At 54.8% G+C, this 26,052-nt stretch overlaps 1 protein-coding gene across 1 annotated transcript; it reads right to left on the reverse strand.

Annotated features, from left to right (window-relative positions):
* Positions 1 to 3,533: 3,533 nt before the first annotated feature.
* On the reverse strand, positions 3,534 to 6,486 carry LOC309793330 (forkhead box protein J1-like; the record flags this gene model as incomplete). The annotated part of the gene is made up of 2 exons (XM_082603808.1): positions 3,534 to 4,301; positions 5,989 to 6,486. 2 exons carry the CDS (start codon positions 6,484 to 6,486, stop codon positions 3,534 to 3,536), a joined length of 1,266 nt encoding a protein of 421 aa, XP_082459934.1.
* Between the last annotated feature and the right edge of the window lie 19,566 nt (positions 6,487 to 26,052).

The following is a 26,052-nucleotide window of genomic DNA, read 5'->3' on the forward strand; positions in this document are numbered from 1 at the left end:
ACGTCTCCTTCTTCTGAGGGGGTCCTGCTGGCGGCCCGGGGGCAGGGGAGAGCCTCCCCGTCCTCTTCCGTGCCAGGGGCGATGTAGGAGCCGGACATGGAGGAGACGGTGTCGGTGCTGATCTGGGAGGACACCATGGACATGACCTTCCTTCTTCAAGTCTGGGTCCCCAGTATGTTGAGGGGGGCAGAGGCGGGGAGAAGAGTGTTTCCTGCCCTCAGCTCAGCTCTTCAGGAGGCCTGGCGCATTTGCTTCAGGCCAGCATGGAATCCCATCCCGGGGGCCTTCCCATCACTGGAGCTGGGGGTGGCCTGTCCCGTGGGCAGACGGCGAGGGTCCCCAAACACTGAGTTCCTGAACATTGCCCCTCCTCCCTTTCCTGGCTGGCGATACATGGGGGAGGGAGGATAGGGAAGAGGTGGAAAGTGAGGAGACAGCAAGCTGGCTTCTTGCTTTGGGAAGGGACTGTACCACACCTGAGGGTGAAGTGGCTGAAGGGCTTCTCACCTCAAAAGTGGAGATCAAAGGAAATGCGAAACCTGCCCAGAGAGCTTGAGTCATGGGCTCAAAGCCACACAGGGCAAAAGAGAAAGGACAACTCAGTGCAACATGGGGTCCTGGATTGGGATGTTGGAATGGAGAGGAGCATTACTGGGGTGATCTGCAAGACGTGAAGGGGGTCTGCGGTTACATGGGATTACCAGGTCAGTGTTCATTTCCTGATTGTGATGGTGGTACTGGGATTATGGAGGCGTGTCCTTGTTCTAAGGAAACACACACTAAAGTATCTAGTGCTAATGGGGCAGCCTGTCTGCAACTTACTGTTAAGGGCGCAAAATATATATTGACTGGGATTACATCGAATCTCTAAATAAATACGGAGTCACTGAACGTTTTTTCAAAAAGCCACCCAGCCAAGGGCCGGGGCAGGGATGAATAGGAGGGACAGGATCCACTCACACTTCCCGCCCCCTCCACCGCCAACCCCCAAACGCTGCCTGCTGAAAGGGTGTGTGAAGCCCTGTGTTGTGGCCGCTTCGGAGCCCCCTCTTAGCTTTGGCTGCTCGTTGGCAGCATCCATGGACCCTTAAAAGTGCCAGTGTTTGGGTCCCAGCCCCAGAGACGCTAGTCCCAAGCATAGGGATTTTCAGGAGCTCCTGGGGATTCTTCCTGGCAGCCAGAAGCTTCTTCAGCCTTTTCTTACCTGGCAGGCAGTTCTGCCAGCCCCTGACCTTGCCCCTCTTCCCCCAGCATGGGCCCAGGCAGAGGGTGAGGAGGGGGGACAGTGACCGGCCCCACCTGTCAATCCAGGATGTACCCCTTTTGGCGGGGGCTGGAGGCTGAGCCTGGGGACCAGTGGAGAGGCTGGAGCCCCCATGTTCCCCCAGTGCTGGGGAGCGTGGGGAGGAAGGCCGGAGGGTGGTGGGGAGAGGGAGGGAGTCGTTGCTTAGGGGGTGAAGGGAGTCTCAGAGGGAGGTTGGGGCAGCCTCCTCAGCAAGCGGTGGGAAGGGGATGGGCTGCCTCCTGAGCTCTGTAAGGCCCCAACCCGCCTGGCCCTGCAGTGTGCGCACCCTTCGAAAATATTTTGAGTAATTAGCAAGGGAAAGCAGCAAGTTGGCGGGGGAATGCCAGGTTGTCCTGGAGCCAGCCTCCAGTGCAAGGAAAGAAAGGGGCCTCAGGAGAAAGGGGCCCGTGGAGGCTGGGCAGGATTGTGTAGGACAGTGCCCGTTTGTGTGTGTGTGTGTGTGTGTCTGTGCGCACGTGCACGTGAGTGCTGGGGGAAGGGGCTGTGCACCACAAGGGCGTGCTGGCGGGGCCAGGTGCAGGCTCGGGGGAGAGATGGGTTCCAGGCAAAGCTGGGGTGAGGGGGTGGAAAGGTGCCTGCTGAGTGTCACATATTTGCTGTGCCTCAGTTTCCCCATCAGAACTCTGGTACGTTGATTCCTCACAGGCTGGAGCTGTAGGGTCTAGGCACCCCGTCTTCCGTCTGCCCTGATGGCCTCCCTCAGCCCCAACCTGCATTGGAGGGAAGGCCCTGGGCGGGGTGAATGAACCCCAGGGTGGCAAGTGGGGCCCCAGGGGCTGGGGCCCTCTGACCTCACACCCTGTCCCTTCAGGAAGGGACCAAGGGAGGGAGGAGCTGGAGACAGGCCCAGGCGAGGACCGCAGGTGAGTCTGGGCAGGCCCTCAACTTGGGCGAGGTGGGGAACGTGAGCCGAGCCCTGGGCAAGAACGGCCTTTGTGAGTGAGTCCCCAGGGCCAGGGAGGGGGCTGTGCCTCCTTTGCCGCCTGCTCCTCGGGGCTGTGGGTACAGTCTCCCCATTGCACATAGAGAGGTGCCGAGGCCCTGGCTGCAGGGGACCCCCGAGGGCCGCCTCTCAGCCCCTTTCTCTCTGGGCACCCAGAGATCCTGAGGAGTGCATCAGGGGACACTCTGCAGGCCTTTGGTGCCCCCCATCTTCCTCCCAGCCATTCCCCCTTGGGCCGTGGCCTCCCCAAAACTGGCCCATGCTTTTCCCCAGAGAAAGTTGCAAGCAGGTCCATTTTGAGACTTTTTAAAACTTTAGTTTTAAAAATGTTTTTATTGTAAATCACTTTCTATGAAAAAGGTTAAATTGCCCGATGGGTTAGGAGAGTGGATGTGGGATGCAGCCCAGGGCGTTTATGGTGGAGCAAGACACTCCCCTGCAGGAGTGCAAGCAAGGGCACGGGGCCATCCCCCCATTCCTGGTCCCAGTGGTTCTAGCAAGCACTGCGTCCCTCCCAGTTAAGCCTCAGCTCTAGCTACACTCACTACATTAGTCTGTCTGTCCCCTTTCCCTCTGCAGCTTGGCTGCCCCAGCCCCTAACCCCCAGATCCCCATCTCCCCGCTGCTCTCAGCCTCAAGTTGGGCTCAAAGATTAGGGACACATACCCTCTGCCCCACCTCTAGGGATGAAGCCAGAAGATCCCAGAGGCCTTAGAAAACCTCCTGGCTCCACCCGGCACCCCGGCCTCCTTTCTGTCTCCTCTCTCTTCCCCCCTCCGCCTAGCTCCTCCTCACAGACTGCCAGGAGAGGCCTCTTGGGTGTTCATTTGCGGTCACCTAATCAGCATTGGTTGTACCTGGGAACTTGCTCTGGATAGAGACCTGGGGAGGAGAGCAGGACAGAGAGAAGCTTGGAAGCTAAGGTGTTCTGGGGCGGGCCCTGTACTGATGTTTCCAGCTTGGCCAGGGCCCCTCCAAGCCGCAGCTCTCATAGTGCAGGGCCCTTAGCGTGTCTCTGGGGCAGGGAAGAAGTGGATCAATGAAACACTGTGTGTATGGGGGGCTGGGGAGCGGAGGCAGCAATTTGGGTCCTGGGCCCCAATTCTCAGCCTGCTGGACTAGAATCTGAGGATGGCCTGGGCTGGGGGCCGTGTGGCCTGGTGGGGTGAGCTGGCCCAGCCCCTGCCTGGGCGGTAGGGTGTCCATGGGCCTGCACTGGCGGGGAGGGGGGCAGTCTGGGCCCAGACTTCCGTGCTGTCTGGAGGTGGGGCAGGGCCTGGCTTCTTACAAGAAGGCGCCCAGGCTGGCCCAGTCATGCAGGTCAGAGGCCAGTGTGGCATCCCCGGCCTCAAAGAGGGGCTCGGGGGGCAGGGAGCTACGGGTGCTCTCGTCCCAGGGGTGCTCCAGGAAGGATGTGGCCAGGAAGGTCTCATCAAAGTCCAGGCTGTCGGTAGCCTGCTCCGCTGGAGGCCCCCAGGTAACAGGGCACTCGATGTGGTGGCCATGGATGGTGAGGTCCATGTCCCCGTGTGAGGCAGGGCTCAGCGGCGGGATCAGCTCCGAGGTCTCCAGCGTGCCCAGCTCCCCGTCCAGCGTGCCAGCGTCCAAGATGGCCTCCCAGTCAAAGTTGCCCTTGAGGGGTTCCAGCTCACCCTGCTCCTCCTGGGTCAGCAGCAGGGGGCTGGAGGGCCGCGGGACCTTGGCCTCCTGCTTGGGCAGCGGCTGTTGACGCTTACGCCCCAGCCTGCCCTCGCCTGCACCCCAGCCCGCCTCCCCAGTGGCCTCCTCGAACTCCCGCAGCAGCTGCTGGGCCTCGGTGCTCACGGTCAGTGGCCCGGCCCATGGGGCGGCGCTGGGCTCTGGCACGGCCTGGCGGGCAAAGGCCGGGTGGATGTGGACTGGGGGCAGCCGCTGCTTCTTCAAGGCCCCACTCAGCAGCCGCTCGGCGTACTGGGGGTCGATGCACCAGAAGCCCCCCTTGCCTGGCTCGTCCTTCTCCCGAGGCACCTTGATGAAGCCCTTCTTCAGGGACAGGTTGTGGCGGATGGAGTTCTGGACACAGGGAGGTAGGAGAGAAGGAAGACAGCTGGGAGAGTGGGTGGGGTCAGTGATGGGGGGTTCCTAGCGCCACTGCCAGTCCCACCACCACCTTCTCTCCGATGGGGGCAGGGGAGACAGAGGCGCTGCTCCGAGCGGGAGGCTCTGGGACACCAGCCACGGGGCACCAGGAGCTGGGAGTGCTGTCGGGGGCTTTTGTTCCCTTTGGCCAGGATATCTGCCTGCTCGGTCATCCGAGCCCTGAGCCGCAGGGTGGCTCTCAGTGCCAGCCTGTCCTGCCCTCCCTCCCTTACCCCGCTGCTTGCGGCCTCTGGTCAAAGGCCTTGGCTCCCCCAGGTCCTGGACGGCCATCTCCCTCTGCCTGGGCCTGGCTGGCCTTCTCTGTTTGTGAAATGAGTGAGTGGGTGTGAGGGTGTGTGTGTGTGTGGGGGGATGAAGTGTGGGAGGATCTGATGACTTTCCTTGTTTCTAGAGCCGGCTGCTGGCCTGGGCCCTCACCCACCATGTCCCCCTCCTCCCACCCCAGGCTCTGAGGCCTCAGTTGATTATTACCCAGCCAAGAGCATAGCGCTCATTCCTGGGGCCTCTCAGGCTTGGGGTAGGGTGGGGGGTGGTGGAGGGTCTCTGCTTTCTCACCAAGGTTACAAATGGTACCTGCCCCAGGGTCAGGGCCCAAGCAATCGTGGAATAGCTGTGATTACAGGAACTCTGATCCTGTGACCTGTGCCACAGGGAAGGATCTGTGCATCCTCAGGGTCTCTGTCCCCAAGTAGCCCCTGATCCTGATGGTCGAAGAGGCTCAGGGCAGCGTGTGCCCAGCCTGAATCACCATCCTACCTTGTTCAGGCCTGGGTGCACAGTCCAAACCACGCTGGGGCACAGGGGTCTGGGGCCTGGTGGGTGGGGCCGGCAGGTGAGTAGTGCCCCCTGGCAAGACTGGGAGGTTTACATGGTGGTCTGGGCCCCTTGGCTGCTCTGTGCCAGGTTCCGGAGACTTGGAACATGAAGCCAGTGTGGGAGGAAAGAGCCCCTGTGGAAAGCACGTGGCTGAGGTAATTGTCCCCCCAGGGAGGTTGATGAGAAGAGGGGGAGGAGTGTAGGCAGGAAACTAGGGAGGGCTTGGGGTGGGGGCTGGCACAGCAGCTTTCGGAAGGCCCCGTAGCCCTTCCACTGGGACACCGATGGCCTTCACACCCCGCAGCACGCCCCTCTCCCCTCCCAGAGCCCCTCCAGCCAACTGAAAGCAGGCGGGATGCAGAGTCTGGCAGGAACGATGCTCTGCCTCCAGTCAGGCCCTGACAAACTGACCTTGAGGAGGGTAGTGTCAAGGAATTGCAGGACTTGGGACAAAAATGTGTCCCTCAGTCCATCAACCTACCCTGGGGGGCTGTGTCCACGCATAGTTCAGCCTTGGTCTTTGGGCTGAGCCTGCCGGATGAGTGACAAGTTCTTTCCCCTTGAACCTCTATGTCGGCACCCCTGCAGCCCTCTGAACATCCTCCCTCCTCCGTCTCTGAAGTCAAAGGGGCAGCAGTCCAAGCACTGGGCTCCCTTGAGGTCCTTCCTGGACGGCCTTCCTCTCTCGGGGCCCTGGCCGTACCGCGCCTACTTGGCCTGCGGATCTGGGATGTGAGTCCAGTCCGCGAGGGCATGGGGAGGGAGGGAGGGAGTGTCTCCCTACCTGCCAGGTGGGATCAGCGTGGCGGAAGTAACAGAAGTTGTCCGTGATCCACTTGTAGATGGCCGACAGGGTGATCTTGGTGGCCTTGCTGGCCTGCATGGCCATGCAGATGAGCGTGGCATACGAGTAGGGCGGCTTCACGTGCGGGTTGGTGGCGTAGTCCACGTCGTCGGGAGGCGAGGCCTGCAGCCCCGAGGGGGCGCTCCGCGGCGTGCAGGAGGACGTGGGCTTGCCGGGTGTGTGCGGCTGCCCCAGGCAGGCGGGGTCCGCCGCCAGGGGAGACCCCGGCTCGGCCGAGTCTGCCAGCTCGTGGGAGCCGTGGGGGTCGGTGTCCCCCGAAGGCAGGGCGGGGAGCTCGGCGTTGAGAATGGAGAATTCCTGCAGCCACTGCAGGCTGGTCAGGCTGTCATTCAGGGCGTTGGACTCCTCCAGGCCGCCTTCCGGTCCGGCCTCCTCCGCTGCCCCTGCTCCCGAGACGCGTAGCCAGCTCTCCGCCATATCTGCGGGGACTCTCCGAGGGGGCTGTCAACATCCACGAGCCGAGCCGAGGGTGGCCGCCGAGCTCTCCGGCCCGCTGACTCCCGCGGCTTCAGTTACGCAGCCTCCCGGAAGCGGGCTTCCATCCCGCGATCCGGGGGTAGCCTCCTCCAAACGGAATGTGGTGCCTGCGGGGACCAGAGCGGGAACTGAGCCCTCTTTCCCCACCCCCGAGGGGAGAGTGTGGGCGAGGGGGGAGGCTCTTACTAAAATCCTTCCTGCAGCCGGGGAGGATCTTTTACTGCCGAGGTCTGGGAAACAGAAGGTGTGCCCGGGAGTCCGACCCACACGGGGTTCGCCTCGCTCTTTTCCTCTTGGATCTTTTAGAGGAGACTTAATTAGCCCAACGAGGGAATAGTGTAGGGGCATGCGAGGCCACCCCTTTCTCCCTCAAAGCGGGGAATTAACCCCCCTCTCTCCGTCCACAACCAATGGAAATGGGGCGAGAGAGTCCAGGAGGGCAGTACGACGGGTCGGGGGGCGGGGGAGGTCGTCTGATCTTTGAAAAGGGATATTAGGATGGGGCTCAAGGGGAAGGAAGGAAACAATACAGAGAGTTATAAGGGGGTGGGAAGTGAGTGTCCCCCAAACGCCTCTGATGTCAGTCCCCGGGCCCTCCACTTCCGTCGGGGACGGATGGGAGAGCGGGCTGGTACTGACGCCCTCCCTTCCCACGGCCGGCAGCCCTCCCCGTCCCTTACCTGGCTCAGAGCGCAGCCCGGGCCAAAGGAAGCTTCTCAAAGAAATTCCTCCCACCGCCCACCCTCACCGCGGCTCTCTGCTCCCAGCTCCAGGGCCCAGCCAGCAATCCTCGTCGCCACTCACGCCCGCCGGCGCCTCTCTGAAAGCCAGCGGCCGGGGACCGGCACTCAGTAGCCGCTCGCAAGGCGTCTCCTGCTGCCGTGGCGACGCCCCGCCCATATAAACAGCTTCCGCTTCTGCCATTGGCCAGGGCATCTCCAAAGAGACCGCGGGCTCTTAACGGCTCTCTCACGCGGTAACTCTCTTCCAGCTCCCTCCTGCCGCCCTCTCCCGCGCGCGACCCAGCCCCCTACCCGCCACCGCGTCCCGGCTCCGCGCATTCCCGCCCGAGGGCCCCGCGCAGGGCTCGGAGAGGCGCGCGGCTCGGCGCTCCCGCAGAGGCCCCGGGGCCCTCGGCGAGCAGTTCGCCGCGGGAACCGTCCTCCGCCCCACCCCCTTCCCATCTGGGCTGCTCAGAGGTGGCGACGGCTCCTGGGACGCAGCCCGTGGCGCGGGGGCCAGGGCTGGGTGCATGCTTGGGGCTTTCCTTTCCTCTCCTCTGGGCTGCGAGTGGCACTTCCTCACGTTTCTGCGGCCTGTCCCGGTCTCCCGACCGAGTGTCGTCTTGGTGCCCGCAAGCAGGTCTGACTCTCCGATGCCACCTGCCGCTCAGGTCCGCAGAAACCGCAGCCCCGGTCGCAGGCACCCCAAGGCGGCTAGGGTAATCCAGTGTTTCCCGGTAAGCGCCCCCTCCCCGCCCCGTCCTCAGCAAGATTCCCAGAAGCTGACATTCCAGAGGCTTCTTCGGAAGTGCTCTCCCTCCTTTCCAGGTAGCCGAGGAAACAGAGCCGTTGGGTGAAACCCAGGAAAGCCGTGGACTTGCCAAATTCTTTGACTGGGGTCATTTGCCCCATTCATTTCACCAGCCTTTAAGTGACGGACTAACGGTGGACTGTGGTCCTTCCTCCTCCCCTCCCCCAGCCTCCCTCCAGTCACCAGCTTTCCTGCTCTTCAGTTATTGAGGAGCTGCAGTTGGAAGTTCTCTGGTTGAAGGGGGTGGGTGGAGGTGAGGGCTCCTTATCAGGCCTCTGGGCAGGAGCTGTGCCCGGGGGATGGTACACCAGCTCCCACCCAGAAACATGTCTTTTCCTCTACCCCTTGCCCTCTCTCACTCCTCCATGTCCAGCTTGTCTTGAGGCAAAGTTTTTTTTTTTCTTCCCAAGTATTTATTGTTTTATTTTAATTTTTATTTTATTTTTTTATTAGTTTCTGCTTTATAACAAAGTGAATCAGTCATACATATACATCTGTTCCCACATCCCTTCCCTCAGGCATCTCCCTCCCTCCCACCCTCCCCATCCCACCCCTCCAGGCGGTCACAAAGCACCGAGCTGATCTCCCTGTGCTCTGCGGCTGCTTCCCACTATCTACCTTACGTTTGGTAGTGTATATATGTCCATGCCTCTCTTTCGCCTTGTCACAACTTACCCTTCCCCCTCCCCATATCCTCAAGTCCATTCTCAAGTAGTTCTGTGTCTTTATTCCTGTTTTACCCCTAGGTTATTCATGACATTTTTTAAAATTCCATATATATGTGTTAGCATACGGTATTTGTCTTTCTCTTTCTGACTTACTTCACGGTGTATGACAGAGTCTAGGTCTATCCACCTCATTACAAATAGCTCAGTTTCGTTTCTTTTTATGGCTGAGTAATATTCCATTGTATATATGTGCCACATCTTCTTTATCCATTCATCCGATGATGGACACTTAGGTTGCTTCCATCTCCGGGCTATTGTGAATAGAGCTGCAATGAACATTTTGGTACATGCCTCTTTTTGAATTATGGTTTTCTCAGGGTATATGCCTAGTAGTGGGATTGCTGGGTCATATGGTAGTTCGATTTTTAGTCTTTTAAGGAACCTCCATACTGTTCTCCATAGTGGCTGTACCAATTCACATTCCCACCAGCAGTGCAAGAGTGTTCCCTTTTCTCCACACCCTCTCCAGCATTTATTGTTTCTAGATTTCTTGATGATGGCCATTCTGACTGGTGTGAGATGATATCTCATTGTAGTTTTGATTTGCATTTCTCTAATGATTAATGATGCTGAGCATTCTTTCATGTGTTTGTTGGCAGTCTGTATATCTTCTTTGGAGAAATGCCTATTTAAGTCTTCTGCCCATTTTTGGATTGGGTTGTTTGTTTTTTTGCTATTGAGCTGCATGAGCTGTTTTTAAATTTTGGAGATTAATCCTTTGTCAGTTGCTTCATTTGCAAATATTTTCTCCCATTCTGAGGGTTGTCTTTTGGTCTTGTTTATGGTTTCCTTTGCTGTGCAAAAGCTTTGAAGTTTCATTAGGTCCCATTTGTTTATCTTTGTTTTTATTTCCATTTCTCTAGGAGGTGGGTCCAAAAGGATCTTGCTGTGATTTATGTCATAGAGTGTTCTGCCTATGTTTTCCTCTAAGAGTTTGATAGTTTCTGGCCTTACATTTAGGTCTTTAATCCATTTTGAGCTTATTTTTGTGTATGGTGTCAGGGAATGATCTAATCTCATACTTTTACATGTCCCTGTCCAGTTTTCCCAGCACCACTTATTGAAGAGGCTGTCCTTTCTCCACTGTACATTCCTGCCTCCTTGATCAAAGATAAGTTGACCATATGGGTGTGGGTTTATCTCTGGGCTTTCTATCCTGTTCCATTGATCTATCTTTCTGTTTTTGTGCCAGTAAAACACTGTCTTGCTTACTATAGCTTTGTAGTGTAGTCTGAAGTCAGGGAGCCTGATTCCTCCAGCTCCGTTTTTCGTTCTCAAGATTGCTTTGGCTATTCGGAGTCTTTTGTTTTTCCAAACAAAGTTTGAATTTTTTTGTTCTAGTTCTGTGAAAAATGCCAGTGGTAGTTTGATAGGGATTGCATTGAACCTGTAGATTGCTTTGGGTAGTAGAGTCATTTTCACAATATCGATTCTTCCAATCCAGGAGCATGGTATATCTCTCCAGCTATTTGTATCATCTTTAATTTCTTTCATCAGTGTCTTATAATTTTCTGCATACAGGTCTTTTGTCTCCTTAGGTAGGTTTATTCCTAGGTATTTTATTCTTTTTGTTGCAATGGTAAATGGGGGTGTTTTCTTGATTTCACTTTCAGATTCTTCATCATTAGTGTACAGGAATGCCAGAGATTTCTGTGCATTAATTTTGTATCCTGCTACTTTTCCAAATTCATTGATTAGCTCTAGTAGTTTTCTGGTAGCATCTTTAGGATTCTCTATGTATAGTATCATGTCATCTGCAAACAGTGACAGCTTTACTTCTTCTTTTCCAATTTGGATTCCTTTTATTTCCTTTTCTTCTCTGATTGCTGTTTCTAAAACTTCCAAAACTAAGTTGAATAAGAGTGGTGAGAGTGGGCCACCTTGTCTTGTTCCTGATCTTAGTGGAAATGGTTTCAGTTTTTCACCATTGAGGACAATGTTGGCTGTGGGTTTGTCATTTATGGCCTTTATTATCTTGAGGAAAGTTCCCTCTATGCCTACTTTCTGCAGGGTTTTTATCATAAATGGGTGTTGAATTTTGTCGAAAGCTTTCTCTGCATCTATTGAGATGATCATATGGTTTTTCTCCTTCAATTTGTTAACATGGTGTATCACATTGATTGATTTGCGTATATTGAAGAATCCTTGCATTCCTGGAATAAACCCCACTTGATCATGGTGTATGATCCTTTTAATGTGCTGTTGGATTCTGTTTGCTAGTATTTTGTTGAGGATTTTTGCATCTATGTTCATCAGTGATATTGGCCTGTAGTTTTCTTTCTTTGTGACATCCTTGCCTGGTTTTGGTATCAAGGTGATGGTGGCCTCGTAGAATGAGTTTGGGAGTGCTCCTCCCTCTGCTATATTTTGGAAGAGTTTGAGAAGGATAGGTGTTAGCTCTTCTCTAAATGTCTGATAGAATTCGCCTGTGAAGCCATCTGGTCCTGGGCTTCTGTTTGTTGGAAGATTTTTAATCACAGTTTCCATTTCAGTGCTTGTGATTGGTCTATTCATATTTTCTATTTCTTCCTGATTCAGTCTTGGCAGGTTGTGCATTTCTAAGAATTTGTCCATTTCTTCCAGGTTGTCCATTTTCTTGGCATAGAGTTTCTTGTAGTAATCTCTCATGATCTTCTATATTTCTGCAGTGTGAGTTGTTATTGCGTCAAAGTATTAAAAGCGTGCTGGAGAAAGTCGGACAGCAACTTTCACAAATAAGCCAACTGCGCAGTTAACACCTCTTCTTCCCTCGTGAACAGTTTTATTCATTTTTAAGAATCATGCAGCAGTCCATAAATATTGCATCCTTGACGTCCCCACTGTAGTGTGCCCATGAGTGTACTCCAGGGAGTGAGGGGTACACAGATGGCACAACAGTACACACATATTTACACACACTAGGTGTGCAGATCCTAAAGCACAGTGAGCAAGCAGCATGCCAAGGTCAGGTGAACAGGACAAAAACCCTCCCCAGGTGAGATGGCTTAACGTGTGTGGATCCGTGCCCAGGAGACGCCCCAGCATTGGCATGGCCTCTGGTAGGATGGGACTGGGGAGGAGAAGGAAAAAGGGCTCTGTGAGAAGGCTGGGATCACCACACCACCCGGAAGTGAGCTCATAGGTGAGCTCCGACTTGAGTGTGGCAGGAAGGAACCCCAGGCCTCCGGTTAGTCTGTGTCCTTGTGTGAGAAACCAGGCCCCGTCATATTCTCTGTGGGTCAACTGCCAACAACATGACCATCTCCAGATGATGACTGGGGCGGCTGTCCTGTTCCCCGACCAGGCTCTGTGCCCTGTTCCCTGATCCCAGCCCTTTTGGATGGGATATTTCTGCTCGCCAAAGAGCTAAATGAGGGCAAAGAGGTGCGGGGATGGGGGAGAGAGCAGGAACTGTCTGAGAAACAGGAGTGAAGGGCCACTTCTCACCCGGCTATGTCTTGGTTATGGAACCAAGGCCTTGAGGAATCTCTCTGAGCCTCTTCCTGGGAGAAGACAGACCCTCCAGAAAGGGTGAAGACAATGGCTTCCTCTTAGGGTTCCTGGCCACTGTGGCGACTGTTTACCTACATCTCCTTCATCTCAGGTAACACCACACTCTGAAAACTACCTGCCGGGAGAGGAGGTGGATCTGTATGCCACCACCCCAGGCTCAGGGAGAGTCCCCTTCCCTAGTGCTTCTGGGGCTCAGATTTCAAGGAAATCAGGAAGTGTGGTTATTGCTGGAATCATCAATATGAAAGGGTCTGTAAGAATGTTTCGGGGAAAGAAAGGACATTAAAAGGGGTCTGAAACAGCAGAGCCCACTGCAGGATTTCAGAGCGGGTGGACACCGGAACTCAAGGCAGAAGCTGAAATTTGGCTTGGCTCATGTAGTGTCTGTCAGGACCACAGGCCTCCACCTGCCCACCCCCAGGGCAGGATGTGAACCACAACCACCAGGCAGTGAGGGTCACCACGCACCTGACGGCACAAGGCAGCCACACAGGAGGTGCAAAAGATCCCCCGGCACTGGGCTCTCTTTGAGGCCTTGGGAAGGACCATGAAAAGTTCCTCTAGGGCAACAATTCCAACTACTAATTCAGGCCATCATGGTGGGCATAGCCTAGGGCTCTGTCACATCTCAGCCTCACAAACTGTTGGATCCCACTTTGCTTCTCAATCTCATGCTCCACTAACTAACCACCTCTTCCAAAAGCCAGCAGACAATGCATCTATCAGAGAGCTATGAGGAATCCATTGATAACACTAGTGTTGAGAGACGAACAGCCAACAGCTTACGGTCTTGCTGTTTCAGACTGTTATTTATATGCCTACACTGGACTGGGGTGGGGTGGACATGTGATTTGAACAATATCTCTAAATCTCTGATGAGCCTATGGAAGGCAGTACCTCCGGCTCCCCCCATCAGGCTCAGCTGATCTGGAGGACAGGGGAGGAAAACCGGTGGGATGGGGAGCCTCCCAGACCACCACTGACCCCAGCTCAGCCCTTCCCCCAACCTCCTTTGGGGTTCCTGGGCACCAAATGAGAACCACCGGTCCACCCCTCTCTCAGCTTCTTTCTTCAACTCTTTCAGAAAAGCGGGGTGGAGACGGGGGCAGCAGGGGTAAGAATGCCACCTGACAGGGCGGTAGTGATGAAACGTGATAATATACGACAGTCCCTAACAAGTGCCTGGTACATAGAGGGGGTCAAAAATGCCTTTGCAGTGTCACCTTAGGATGGAGCCCCAGGCCTTCCTGAGTGCACCTGATCATAAAGAACTCCCCGGTAGGTCATCATGTAACTGAGGGGTTCTCAGATTCAAGGCCTCCTTCCTAAGCAGACACACGAGGCATAGCCTCTGCTACCAGAAGCAAGAACTGTTTTCCCAACCAACCTTCTGGTGGTTGCCACTGCTTCTTGTCCTTGAGAGAGGAGCTCCTAATGCATTTTGAGGGAAACCCCACTTACAGTGCAATATGGCTTTCCCTTCTCACAGGAGTCATCCCCCAACGCCACCCCAATCTGCAGGTCTCAGATTGGTTATGATGTCCCAGAGACTAGAAAATGCCAGATGGGTGTTTGTAATGAAGTCACCCAAACTCTTGAGTCTTCTTGGTCTACCTCCTAAGGAGAAAAAAAAAAAAAAAGATACAAAAGAAATAACCAGTCTGTAGACCACAGCTCCACCTGAAGATCAAGATACAGTGGAAACATTCCAGAGACTCTCTGCAAAGGGTCTCATGAGCTGCAGTTCGAGTGGCTTTAGCCCACAAGGAGAAAAGAGGTTTCCAGTCCCTTCTGAGAGGGGAAGGATCACGGTTGCGGAAGAAGATGAGTCTGGGAGAAGGGTCAGGTGCCCTCAGCATCCAGCTTTCACGTGGGTCTAAAAAGTCTCCGTGTGTCTGGCTGAGGATGCCCAGGAGGTCAGTGGTGCCATGAGGCCAGGATGGGATGTGAGAACGGGAGGAGAGCCCTGGTACAGGGGCTAAGGCTCTCAGATGGCCAAAGGATCCCACACGCAGAGCCTGTTCTCGGGGTCCTCCAGGCTGCCAGAAGATGGGCGTCTGCGCTGCGTGTTCCGACGACTGACCACGTTGTCGTCAGCCTGCCAGGCACCTGAGAAGAGGAAAGGAAGGTTACCGGACCTTTGGTTTGGTGCAGATGGTGTCTCTGGCAGGACAGTCCGGGAGTTTGGCACGAAAGCTGGCAAGATGCGCATTAGCTGGAACTCCCACAGGGTGCAAACCACAGCACGTGAAACTTGGGAGCAGTGGCGTCCACTGGGCGAGGGACAGTCATGGCCACTGTGGCCCACTGATGGAGGGACATGCAGGATGGTCCTTGTTTTGTGAGCTTGCCGTAGGATCCACCTTTGTATCTTTATTTGGTCTTGAAGTTTGCCTAAGTGTTACAGCAGACCAGGAAAAGAAACTGAGTCTGGCTGAGACTTTCACGAGAGCAGGAGGAGGTGAAGGGGAGGGAGAAGAGTGTGTTAATTTGGGCTCAGAGTTAGTGTTTGCTGTGGGGGCCAGGGTGGGGCAGGAAGGGACTGGCTGCCCAGCAGGGTGCCAGGGACCAAATGGCATGGCAGAGAACAGAGTGACAGCTGTTCCTCTCCTTCTGCACCCGAACAGCCCACCGAGGGTTGCTATCAGCTGGTGCCACCAACCCCAGGAGACATTAGCTCCAGAGCTTTGGGGTCCCCCGGGTACCATCCACGAAACTCATCATCTTCCCCCCTTGTCCTGCAGTTCCTGCACGAGAAGCACCCGCTGCCCATGCTGGAAACCCACTCTTGGTGCTTCTCTCTCCTTCATGCTCTGTATCCAATCCATCCTGACCTCCTGCTTGTTCAAGCTCTAGTAAGGTCTAAATCTGTAGTCAGAAAACCGGGATACAGCCCCAGCTTGTAACGTACTGACTGTGTGACCTTGGGCAGGTCACTGTACTTGGAGCCCTGGTTTTCCCATCCATCAGATGGGAGACAAGTACTTACACCCCAGGGATGCCGTGAGACTAAGCGAGGTGACATGGAAGAGTGGTGAGCAGGGCGCCTGACTCACAGAATGTGCGCGAAAACCATCCGCCCCCCAGGCCTTGTTCAGGCTACACTCATCTCCCCCAAGTCGTCCTCCCAGCCCACAGAATGACTCCATCTGATTCAGTCCCCCCAGTGCAGCGAGATGCCCCTTCTGAAGGGAGAGGATGAAGCCCTAACCCCCTGAGTTGGGGGAAAGCCTTCCATTCTCTGGCCGAGGACTGCTGAGCTGCCTCTTCCAGCACCTGCCCCCAGAAGGCGCCCCCTGAAGCCAGATGGGGTCCAGCGTGCTCCGAAGTGCTCCCCCACTGGCCCGTACCACCACCCCGTTTCTCATGCTGTGTGGAAATTGCTGGATCCTCCAGCACACGGTGATCTCCTCCAGGGCAGAGCCGAGAGCCATGCCCTTCAGAGGGCTCAGTTCGTGGATGGAGCCGGCTGACCCTGGAGGGTGGGCGTGAGGCTCACTGCGTCACATTTGAGGGAGGCCACTCACAAATGTCTGGGGTCAGCTTCAGGTTAGGCCAGCCCAAGACACGAAACCCTTTAATGGCAGAAACACTAGGATTCAGCGGGTATAAATTGTGTATACCCATAAATGTCCTGGTGTGCTAATCCGCCCTAAGGCTCTAATAATAGTCTTGTGGAGGTGGACCCCAGGGGAAGGGGAGTGAGTGGGACAGGAAATGTTTAGGTATCTCTCACAGCCAGATGGAATGCGGGGATCTGTACTCCCTGGAGGTACCGGAGTCCGGCACATGGGTCCACAGTGCTTTTCCCCTCTAAGGGTGACAGGATGCAGAGCAGGCAAGATTGCGCTTTTAAGTTAGGAACCCCCAGATGAAATAAGTTGTTCCTTCATTTTATATAATTTGGTAGATCTCATACTTATTCCTCTGTGTTTAATGGGCAGGACTCCGGAACTGTGGCTGTTTGGTAGGAACGACCAAAAGCAAATGGTAAACAGGAGAGAAGACACACACACACACACACACACACACACACACACACACACAAAGTCAAATCAAAACACTGCCGCAGCCTCGCCGCCACCACCACTGGCTGCCAGGCTGCCTGGCTCTGAATTCTTGAGTCCTTGCTACAAACACCACCGGTCCAGATTCTGAGCCAGGGCTGAAAACTGGCTCCTTCTGAAACAGCCTGAAGACTCAGACCTGAAGTCTCTGATCTCCCCAGCTTCTTGGTACAGTCGGTGGTGCTCTTTCCTCTAAAAAGGCTTCTGCCAGACCCTCGGCGAAACCCTGCTGCTCCGTGCATCCTGGATGCGGAAGGTAAGCCTGGAAGGCGCAGGAGGACTTCCTGAGCGAGTGCTACCATTCTGTCCAGCCCTCAGCCAGAAAAGGGAGCCTGGAGATTCAAAATCCTTCCCGGGAGGTAGAGAAAGGTGGTTCCCACTTAATTCCCTCCTCAGGCTCAGAAACGGGGGAGTGAAGACACCTCTAGAGGCAGATTTGGGGAGCACATCTAGGGGGATTCCACACACCTCTTTCCTGCCTCTACCCAGCCACTAATTAAATTTAAGATCTGTAACAGTTCCACCATCTTGTAGAGTTTCTCTCCAAGAAAAGAGAAAGTTAATTCCGATTTTTCCTTAGTATCTGCGAAGCATAAGCCTTCCTAGTGGCGTCTTAGTCTTGGGTTATTTCAGGTCTCCATAAGTACTTTTCTTTGTTTTGTTTTTGGCTGTGCAGTGGCTTGGAGGATTTTAGTTCTCCGACCAGGGATTGAACCAGGCCACTGAAGTGAAAGTGCTGAGTCCTAACCACTGGACTGCCAGGGAATTCCCTCCATAAGTACTTTTAGATTTCATCGGTATGCCCACTCCTGTCCAATGCCATCATTTAAAAACATCTGTATCGGGCTTCCCTGATGGCGCAGTGGTTGAGAGTCTCCCTGCCGATGCAGAGGACAAGGGTTTGTGCCCTGGTCCGGGAAAATCCCAAATGCCACGGAGCGGCTGGGCCCGTGAGCCATGGCCGCTGAGCCTGCGCGTCCGGAGCCTGTGCTCCGCAACGGGAGAGGCCACAACAGTGGGAGGCACGCGTACCACAAAAAACAAAACAAAACAAAACAAAAACATTTGTATTTCCACTAATAAACTCAAATTATCTTTGCTTTTTCCCATCACACCACCCAGAGCCTTTTCACAGAATTGTCACTGGTCCCCTGGCCACTATCCTGACGCCTGTGTGATACTCCATCAGGTTCCTTGGGGCCCCGTCTACCGAGCATGGCCTCGCGATTATAGTCAGCTCATCACCTACAATGGTCAACTCAGATTTCCTCCCTTTGAGAACCTTGCAGAACAATCTCAGAACATACCATCGCCCCCCCACCTTGGTCTCGGGGCCAAAGAAGACCCAGAGGCTTCTTAGCGGAAGAGGTGCTGGAATGACACAGGTGCTTTCTCAACATCACTCCCACAAGGGTGATGAGAGCAGCGAGGATGGGGACCTGAGCCATCCTTGCCGCGAGCTGGGGCTCCTGGCAGAGCACCTGTGGGCCTGGGGAGGGTGGACCATGGGGTGCTCCCCGGGCTCCCTCCTTGTGGGCGCTCCGTGAGGCGAGTGGCATCCGTGTGGGGAGGGAAACAGTGTGGAGAGGGAGACCAAGTGCCTGAGAAGCTGTCCTGATGGCCAAGCCAGCCTGAGGCACCTCAGTCATAGGAAGGAACTTTGAACTCACAGCTGAGCGTGGTGAGGTCTGTTGATTCCATGGGACCTACCACAGTGGATGCTCCTGTCATTAACCTGACATTAACCTGACAGATTCTTCCAGAGAGTTCCCCAGCTCTTTACTACCAGTGTGACGCTAACGGCAGAACCCGAGAAACATTTTACCAAGAGAGCAGATGCACTTTCCTTCTCTCGTAAGAGCCCTTGAGACCTCAGGGTGAGGCTACGATGCGACCCTCAACTCCCTCTCCCGGCAGGCGCCACTGTCATTCGGTTTCATGTCTGGCCTGAACGGTGAAGCCAGTTTAATCTGAGAATGGCTGGCTCCCGAGATCACCGTAAAGAAGCCCAGGCATTGTTTTCCTTCCAGGCCTCGCTCTCCTGCCGCAATCCCAGAGTGGAATAAACATCCACCAGCAGGTTGGCCCGAAGGAGTTAGGGAGAGGAGGAAGCACAAGGCCTGGGGTCAGTTTCCACCAGCATGGGCGGCTAAAACAATTCCCAGGAGCTCTCTCTGCCAAACACGGGGGTTGGTGGGGAGCCACTGCGGGGAGGCAGGAGCCTAGATTCCTCTCTTGAAGCCCAGTGAGCGGCTGGCCGGCACAGCTGCCACAGACTCAGGGCGGAATGAGGGCAGAGATGGCATCTTCCCCAACTAGTGACCAAAACAAATCCTGCCTGTAACCTTTGCCACCGAAGCATCCCCGCTTTTGTGGAACAGGGATTAATCTAGTCTCACAAATATTTATTTTTCCTGGAAAATTTCAGCATATTAAATACAGGCTCTTGCCAGTTAGGAACGGAAGCCTCAGCGAGGGCCCCTCGGATGTGCGTGCGCCCAGCAAGCTTGGGGTTGGGTGTGGGTGAACATGAACTTTCACACGAAGTCTGGGTAACCTAAATGAGTTTCAAAATAAACAAACTGGACAGACAGACGTACATTTGGCAAAAAGACATGAGAAACAAATGGACAGACAGAAGCCAGGTAAAGAGTGGGAAGGCAGGAAGTGAAGTGTACCCTGGACCTCAGCCACTCTGGCCCAAGCCTGGCTGGGTCAACGCTAAGTGGGAAGGGACCGGAGAGCCCCTGGGAAGGCTGTGGGAGGCATCTCTGGGGATTACGGCTTCCTCCACCACAAGCCTGCATGGGGCCAGAGGGGTGAGTACATGGGTCTTCTGCAAGCTGATGGAGAGTGGCAACCACAGGAGTTTGTGTCCCTCCAGCACCTCTAACCACGTTGCCAAGAGAGTAAAGCAATGGACCCATGACGGGACCTGGCTGTCCTGAAGCTTAAACATGTCCAGGGCATGTTTAAGAGATTACAGACCACGCAACATGAAGGCAGTCTCTGCTGTGAACCAAGGAGGGGCAATTTGGACCTAGTCCACCAGGCAAGACGTGGCTTTAGAGCCATGGTTGGTGAAGCCCTTGGTGAGCATGGAGCAGAGAGACATCAGTGCCCAGAGTGTGACTGACAGGTGGGCTCCTCCTGAGAACTCATCCCGGATTCAGTTTAGTGTCATGAGAAGGAATAAGGGGCACGTTGATGGCCCTGATTGAATTTATAGACTTAGGGCTCCAGGGAGAAGAGTCACCCTCGACCCCTGATCGTTCCTTTGGGATCCAAATCTAGGGAGCACAAGGCAACTGGTGGTAGCCCAGGGCTCACTGGGTCACAGAGCTAGTCTATAAAATGCTGGCTTTGAAGTTCCTCTCTGATCCTAACTAAACACTCTCCTCTGAGTGGCTACAGGTTCCCTTTTCAAGGGCTCAGGCTCTCTTTCCAAGACCTTATCACAGACGCCGTGTCTGCCTTAAACTGCCTGTTGATGGAAACAAGACCAGGCCCCCTGCCATGGGATCTGCAAGATCATGATGGAGGGGGCACGGTCAGGCCAAATCGGAAGGCTTTGGAGGTATTTTTGTGCCTTTCTCCATGCCCAAATAGATTCGCTTAGAGCAGAGTCGCTCTTTGCCCAAGGACTCTCCCAAGGCTGCCTCACTTCCTTTCAGCAACTGGCTCCCAGCACCTTAGCAAAGCCCATGCCTTCTTGCAGGAACTGCAGGGCAGGAGATGGGTGTCCCAGGGTGAGAGCAGGGGTGCGAGCAGGGGAGCGTCTCCCACCAAGTTCATGTTCAGCAGACTGCCACTCACCGGGTAAGCAGACCGCAGAGCACAGCTTATTGTCCAGTGCTTTCATGCTGGCGATGTCAAAGTCATTGTTATTGTCACACTCCATACCTAGAAATGCGAATGTCCTCTGGCCTGTAACGGAGTTAAGGCAGTTAGAGAGGACCTGGCTGTGTTTTTCTCTGCTTTGCTGTCCTTAAAATAAAAATCTTAAGGATGGAGACAAAAAACATCAAATCATATGTTAAAAAAAAGACAATAATTAAGTGGGGAGAGAGGACAATAAAGGAAACTGCGTGGGTACGTTTGTGTTCTCGCTCTGTTCTGCTCTGTTTCCTTAACTGGCCCCTTTCCAGCCTTCGTTCCAGGGAAATCAGACCCTGGGGATGTCTGTGGGATTCGGACACGCACACCCGGGCCCAGAGCAGAGCCTAAGCCAGGCTGGAAGAGCTAGGAGAGCCACGGGGGAAGTGACCCCGGGCTCCGGCCTGTGTCTGTCGGTGCACGTGGGGTGTGTTTATGACCACAAGGCTCTGCGAAATGACTAATACATAAAATGGCAATTAAAGCTCTTTGGTCCCGTAATTTTGCACCTCAAATCAAAGAATCGCATTGCTTGCAAAATTGATTTATTTTCTTTGAGACTTAATTTTCTATTCTGAAGATGTTTTAAGGGGCTGACCAGAAACCTTCAGTCGTGTAAGATGGGAAGGGGACAATTTTAGATGTTATTTTTTCAAGCCCCCCACCCGGTTTTTTTTCCTTGGTGAAAGGGAGAGGAAGAAACATACATCTACTGTGTACAGCATGTCAGGTGGAAACCACATATGGAATGTCAGGCGGAAACCACGTACTGCCCTGTGCCTTTTAGAAGCAAATATTCTACTGGGGACGACAATCACAATGGAGAACTCAGAGCCTTGCGCCCTGAAGACATCAACCGAGGAGAGGTAGCGCCCAACCCCGGCTTGGTTGGCGTGCGCGTGCGGCAGAGGCACAGCCTGGGCGACCACCCCTCCTCCGGCACTACTTGGCCAGGAGAGAGTGGTCATGTGCACATGCGCACCCCCTGCACACCACACAACCCCCCAAGCAACTGCCATGGCCAAAGCAGAAGCGACTAGCATGACATCTGCATCCAGGCTGGGATCCAGGTTTGCTCTGGAGGTTGCCCTTCTGTGGAGGCACCTCAGAGGAGCAGACGGAAGAGACACCGGTTCCTGGGACGCCTGGTCCTACAATCCCAGGTGGGATTCCCAGCTCGCCTACCCTCCCCCCCCGCCACTTCCTTGCTCTATATGTAGGTCGTTCCTTCGCTTCTCGGCTTACTAGAAACCAAATTCTTCTGACTGAAGATATGATTGACCTTATTTACAAAACAGAAATAGAGTCACAGGTGTAGAAAACAAACTTATGGTTATGGCGGGGGGCAAAGGAGGGGAGGGATAAATTGGGAGATTGGGATTGACATATACACACTACTATATATAAAATAGATAACTAATAAGGACCTGCTGTAGAGCACAGGGGACTCTACTCAGTACCCTGTAATGGCCTATATGGGCAAAGAATCTAAAAAAAGAGTGGATATATGTATATGTATAGTTGATTCACGTTGCTGTACAGCAGAAACTAACACAACTTTGTAAACCAACTCTTCCCATTAAAAAAAATATCTACTTGAGGCCTGAATGATGGTAAAGAGAATCGTTCCAATAGCCTACAAACACTAGTGTACGCTGAGCTGCTAACGTCTCTTCACCTCACCTTTGCTGTGCCGCCAGGGCTGTGATCCTTCTGCTACTGTAACATCAGCCGTTTTCTTCACTAAAGCAGGAAAACCTACTGCCTAACAGTCGGTTCCCCCAAGGGGAGGAAGCTGTTCTCCTGCTGCAGCTGAACTTTGGGGCTGCTAGAGCAGTTCTGTGAGACTCGGCTGAGAAGCTGAAGCAGGAAGGAAGGTGATGGCAGTTGCCCAAGAAGCTTCAGGATCTACTCAACGTAGATGGAGAACTCCATGTATCTTCTGCAGCCTTGGCTCAGAGGCCCAGAAAGAGCCAGGAAGGCGGCTGAGGTCCTCAGATACCCTGCTTGCTTTGATATTCCATCAAGAAGACAACCTTTCCCCAAAGCCACACCCTTGAGCAGTGCCACCAAGTCACACCAGTGCCCCTTTCTCTACCCTTCAGAGAATACCCGGGAGAGAAATATAATAAAAGGGAGCAAAAGACCAGGTCTTTTACCATCTTCTTGTGTGGGTGATCCGTCCTCTTCTTCTAGAACCTCATTTCCCTAGGACAGAAGGAAGGCACTGTGAGTCCATAAAGCAGTGAAATGAGTCTACTGATGGTCAGAAGACAGAACTAATCACCCTCATGGTATCCATACATTTCCTGTCCGTGTGAGATGGCTGGGAGGCCCAGCAGAGGCAGATTTTGCTTGGCGAGGCAGGATCGGCCCGTAGGGACCAGGTCTGAGGCACGTTCCAGAGGGACCAGGTCTGAGGCACCTTACAGAGGGACCCTGGGACTGTCAGGATTAGCCTTGGTCATAGTTTAGCTCACACTGTTTCTCTCAGGTGGAAATCAAAGTTGTCAAATGAAAAAGCAAACCGTGAGATCATAAACCTTTCAGGAACCCTTTAGGATCCCCAATCCCATCCAGATACTCCTTTGAGAACATCTGGCTCAAGAGAAAGTTGTAGAGTCCCCACTGGGAGCTGGGCATTCCATATACTTCAGGCACACCTCCGTCAGAGCACTTCTCACGCTGAGTTATAACTCTGATTCCTCCATCAGATGGAGCTCCGGGATGGGTGGGATGGGTGGATTGGGGGTGTGGGCAGGCAAAAGCCATGTCACTCGGTCTTTGTGTCCCCCAGTGCCAGGAAGATGTGAGATGCCTGTGCCAGGTAAATACTAAGTGAATTGGAGGACAAACACCCTCTCAAGGGTCTGGCCTGGAAGACTTCCCTCTGGAACTCACCCCACGCCTATTACGCTGAGACCAGCGCCCTCTGCTAACCGGACAGTCCCTCTGCTCTGCACCCTGCCTCTAACAGATCCAAGTGCACCACCTTGGAAGGCTTCTTCCAGAAGAGCCCCCATCCTATTTGCATCCTGTGCCAGCGCCGGCAGTCCCTCTGACCGGGGAGGGGCACCAGCGTCCACCTTGCTCTTACCTCTGCATCCTGCTCTTCAGTGGTGGCGACGAGGCCCGCAAAGTTGCAGTCTGGAGACGCTGCTGGCGTCACCTGCAAAGGAGCAACAAAAGTCAAGGTGCAGGGCTTCCCTGGTGGCGCAGTGGTTGAGAGGCCACCTGCCAATGCAGGGGACACGGGTTCGTGTCCCGGTCCGGGAGGATCCCACATGCCGCAGAATGGCTGGGCCCGTGAGCCATGGCCGCTGAGCCTGCACATCCGGAGCCTGTGCTCCACAACGGGAGAGGCCACAACAGTGAGAGGCCTGCGTACTGTAAAAAAAAAAAAAAAAAAAAAAAGTCAAGGTGCAGATGCCACCGGCTCTCCTACCCAGCTCGCCTGGCAGCAAACCCAAACCAAGTCCTCAGGACAGAAGTGGTGCCACATGGAAGATCACATCTGAGGGAGTCTGTGATTCAACAACCCGGTACCGTGTTTTCCAGGGCTCCCCTCCCGAGCACTGGGGGGCTTTGCCGATCTCCCTGGCAGGCCCTGGACTGAGCTCCTTGGGACTCGAGTACAGAGCAGAGCAGAGCGGCGAGGGAGATCCCATGCTCCTCTCTTACGTCTCCTTCTTCTGAGGGGGTCCTGCTGGCGGCCCGGGGGCAGGGGAGAGCCTCCCCGTCCTCTTCCGTGCCAGGGGCGATGTAGGAGCCGGACATGGAGGAGACGGTGTCGGTGCTGATCTGGGAGGACACCATGGACATGACCTTCCTTCTTCAAGTCTGGGTCCCCAGTATGTTGAGGGGGGCAGAGGCGGGGAGAAGAGTGTTTCCTGCCCTCAGCTCAGCTCTTCAGGAGGCCTGGCGCATTTGCTTCAGGCCAGCATGGAATCCCATCCCGGGGGCCTTCCCATCACTGGAGCTGGGGGTGGCCTGTCCCGTGGGCAGACGGCGAGGGTCCCCAAACACTGAGTTCCTGAACATTGCCCCTCCTCCCTTTCCTGGCTGGCGATACATGGGGGAGGGAGGATAGGGAAGAGGTGGAAAGTGAGGAGACAGCAAGCTGGCTTCTTGCTTTGGGAAGGGACTGTACCACACCTGAGGGTGAAGTGGCTGAAGGGCTTCTCACCTCAAAAGTGGAGATCAAAGGAAATGCGAAACCTGCCCAGAGAGCTTGAGTCATGGGCTCAAAGCCACACAGGGCAAAAGAGAAAGGACAACTCAGTGCAACATGGGGTCCTGGATTGGGATGCTGGAATGGAGAGGAGCATTACTGGGGTGATCTGCAAGACGTGAAGGGGGTCTGCGGTTACATGGGATTACCAGGTCAGTGTTCATTTCCTGATTGTGATGGTGGTACTGGGATTATGGAGGCGTGTCCTTGTTCTAAGGAAACACACACTAAAGTATCTAGTGCTAATGGGGCAGCCTGTCTGCAACTTACTGTTAAGGGCGCAAAATATATATTGACTGGGATTACATCGAATCTCTAAATAAATACGGAGTCACTGAACGTTTTTTCAAAAAGCCACCCAGCCAAGGGCCGGGGCAGGGATGAATAGGAGGGACAGGATCCACTCACGCTTCCCGCCCCCTCCACCGCCAACCCCCAAACGCTGCCTGCTGAAAGGGTGTGTGAAGCCCTGTGTTGTGGCCGCTTCGGAGCCCCCTCTTAGCTTTGGCTGCTCGTTGGCAGCATCCATGGACCCTTAAAAGTGCCAGTGTTTGGGTCCCAGCCCCAGAGACGCTAGTCCCAAGCATAGGGATTTTCAGGAGCTCCTGGGGATTCTTCCTGGCAGCCAGAAGCTTCTTCAGCCTTTTCTTACCTGGCAGGCAGTTCTGCCAGCCCCTGACCTTGCCCCTCTTCCCCCAGCATGGGCCCAGGCAGAGGGTGAGGAGGGGGGACAGTGACCGGCCCCACCTGTCAATCCAGGATGTACCCCTTTTGGCGGGGGCTGGAGGCTGAGCCTGGGGACCAGTGGAGAGGCTGGAGCCCCCATGTTCCCCCAGTGCTGGGGAGCGTGGGGAGGAAGGCCGGAGGGTGGTGGGGAGAGGGAGGGAGTCGTTGCTTAGGGGGTGAAGGGAGTCTCAGAGGGAGGTTGGGGCAGCCTCCTCAGCAAGCGGTGGGAAGGGGATGGGCTGCCTCCTGAGCTCTGTAAGGCCCCAACCCGCCTGGCCCTGCAGTGTGCGCACCCTTCGGAAATATTTTGAGTAATTAGCAAGGGAAAGCAGCAAGTTGGCGGGGGAATGCCAGGTTGTCCTGGAGCCAGCCTCCAGTGCAAGGAAAGAAAGGGGCTTCAGGAGAAAGGGGCCCGTGGAGGCTGGGCAGGATTGTGTAGGACAGTGCCCGTTTGTGTGTGTGTGTGTGTGTGTCTGTGCGCACGTACACGTGAGTGCTGGGGGAAGGGGCTGTGCACCACAAGGGCGTGCTGGCGGGGCCAGGTGCAGGCTCGGGGGAGAGATGGGTTCCAGGCAAAGCTGGGGTGAGGGGGTGGAAAGGTGCCTGCTGAGTGTCACATATTTGCTGTGCCTCAGTTTCCCCATCAGAACTCTGGTACGTTGATTCCTCACAGGCTGGAGCTGTAGGGTCTAGGCACCCCGTCTTCCGTCTGCCCTGATGGCCTCCCTCAGCCCCAACCTGCATTGGAGGGAAGGCCCTGGGCGGGGTGAATGAACCCCAGGGTGGCAAGTGGGGCCCCAGGGGCTGGGGCCCTCTGACCTCACACCCTGTCCCTTCAGGAAGGGACCAAGGG

Source organism: Mesoplodon mirus, assembly GCF_964341445.2.
Source record: "Mesoplodon mirus genome assembly, chromosome: 18".
NCBI classification, from domain to species: domain Eukaryota; kingdom Metazoa; phylum Chordata; class Mammalia; order Artiodactyla; family Ziphiidae; genus Mesoplodon; species Mesoplodon mirus.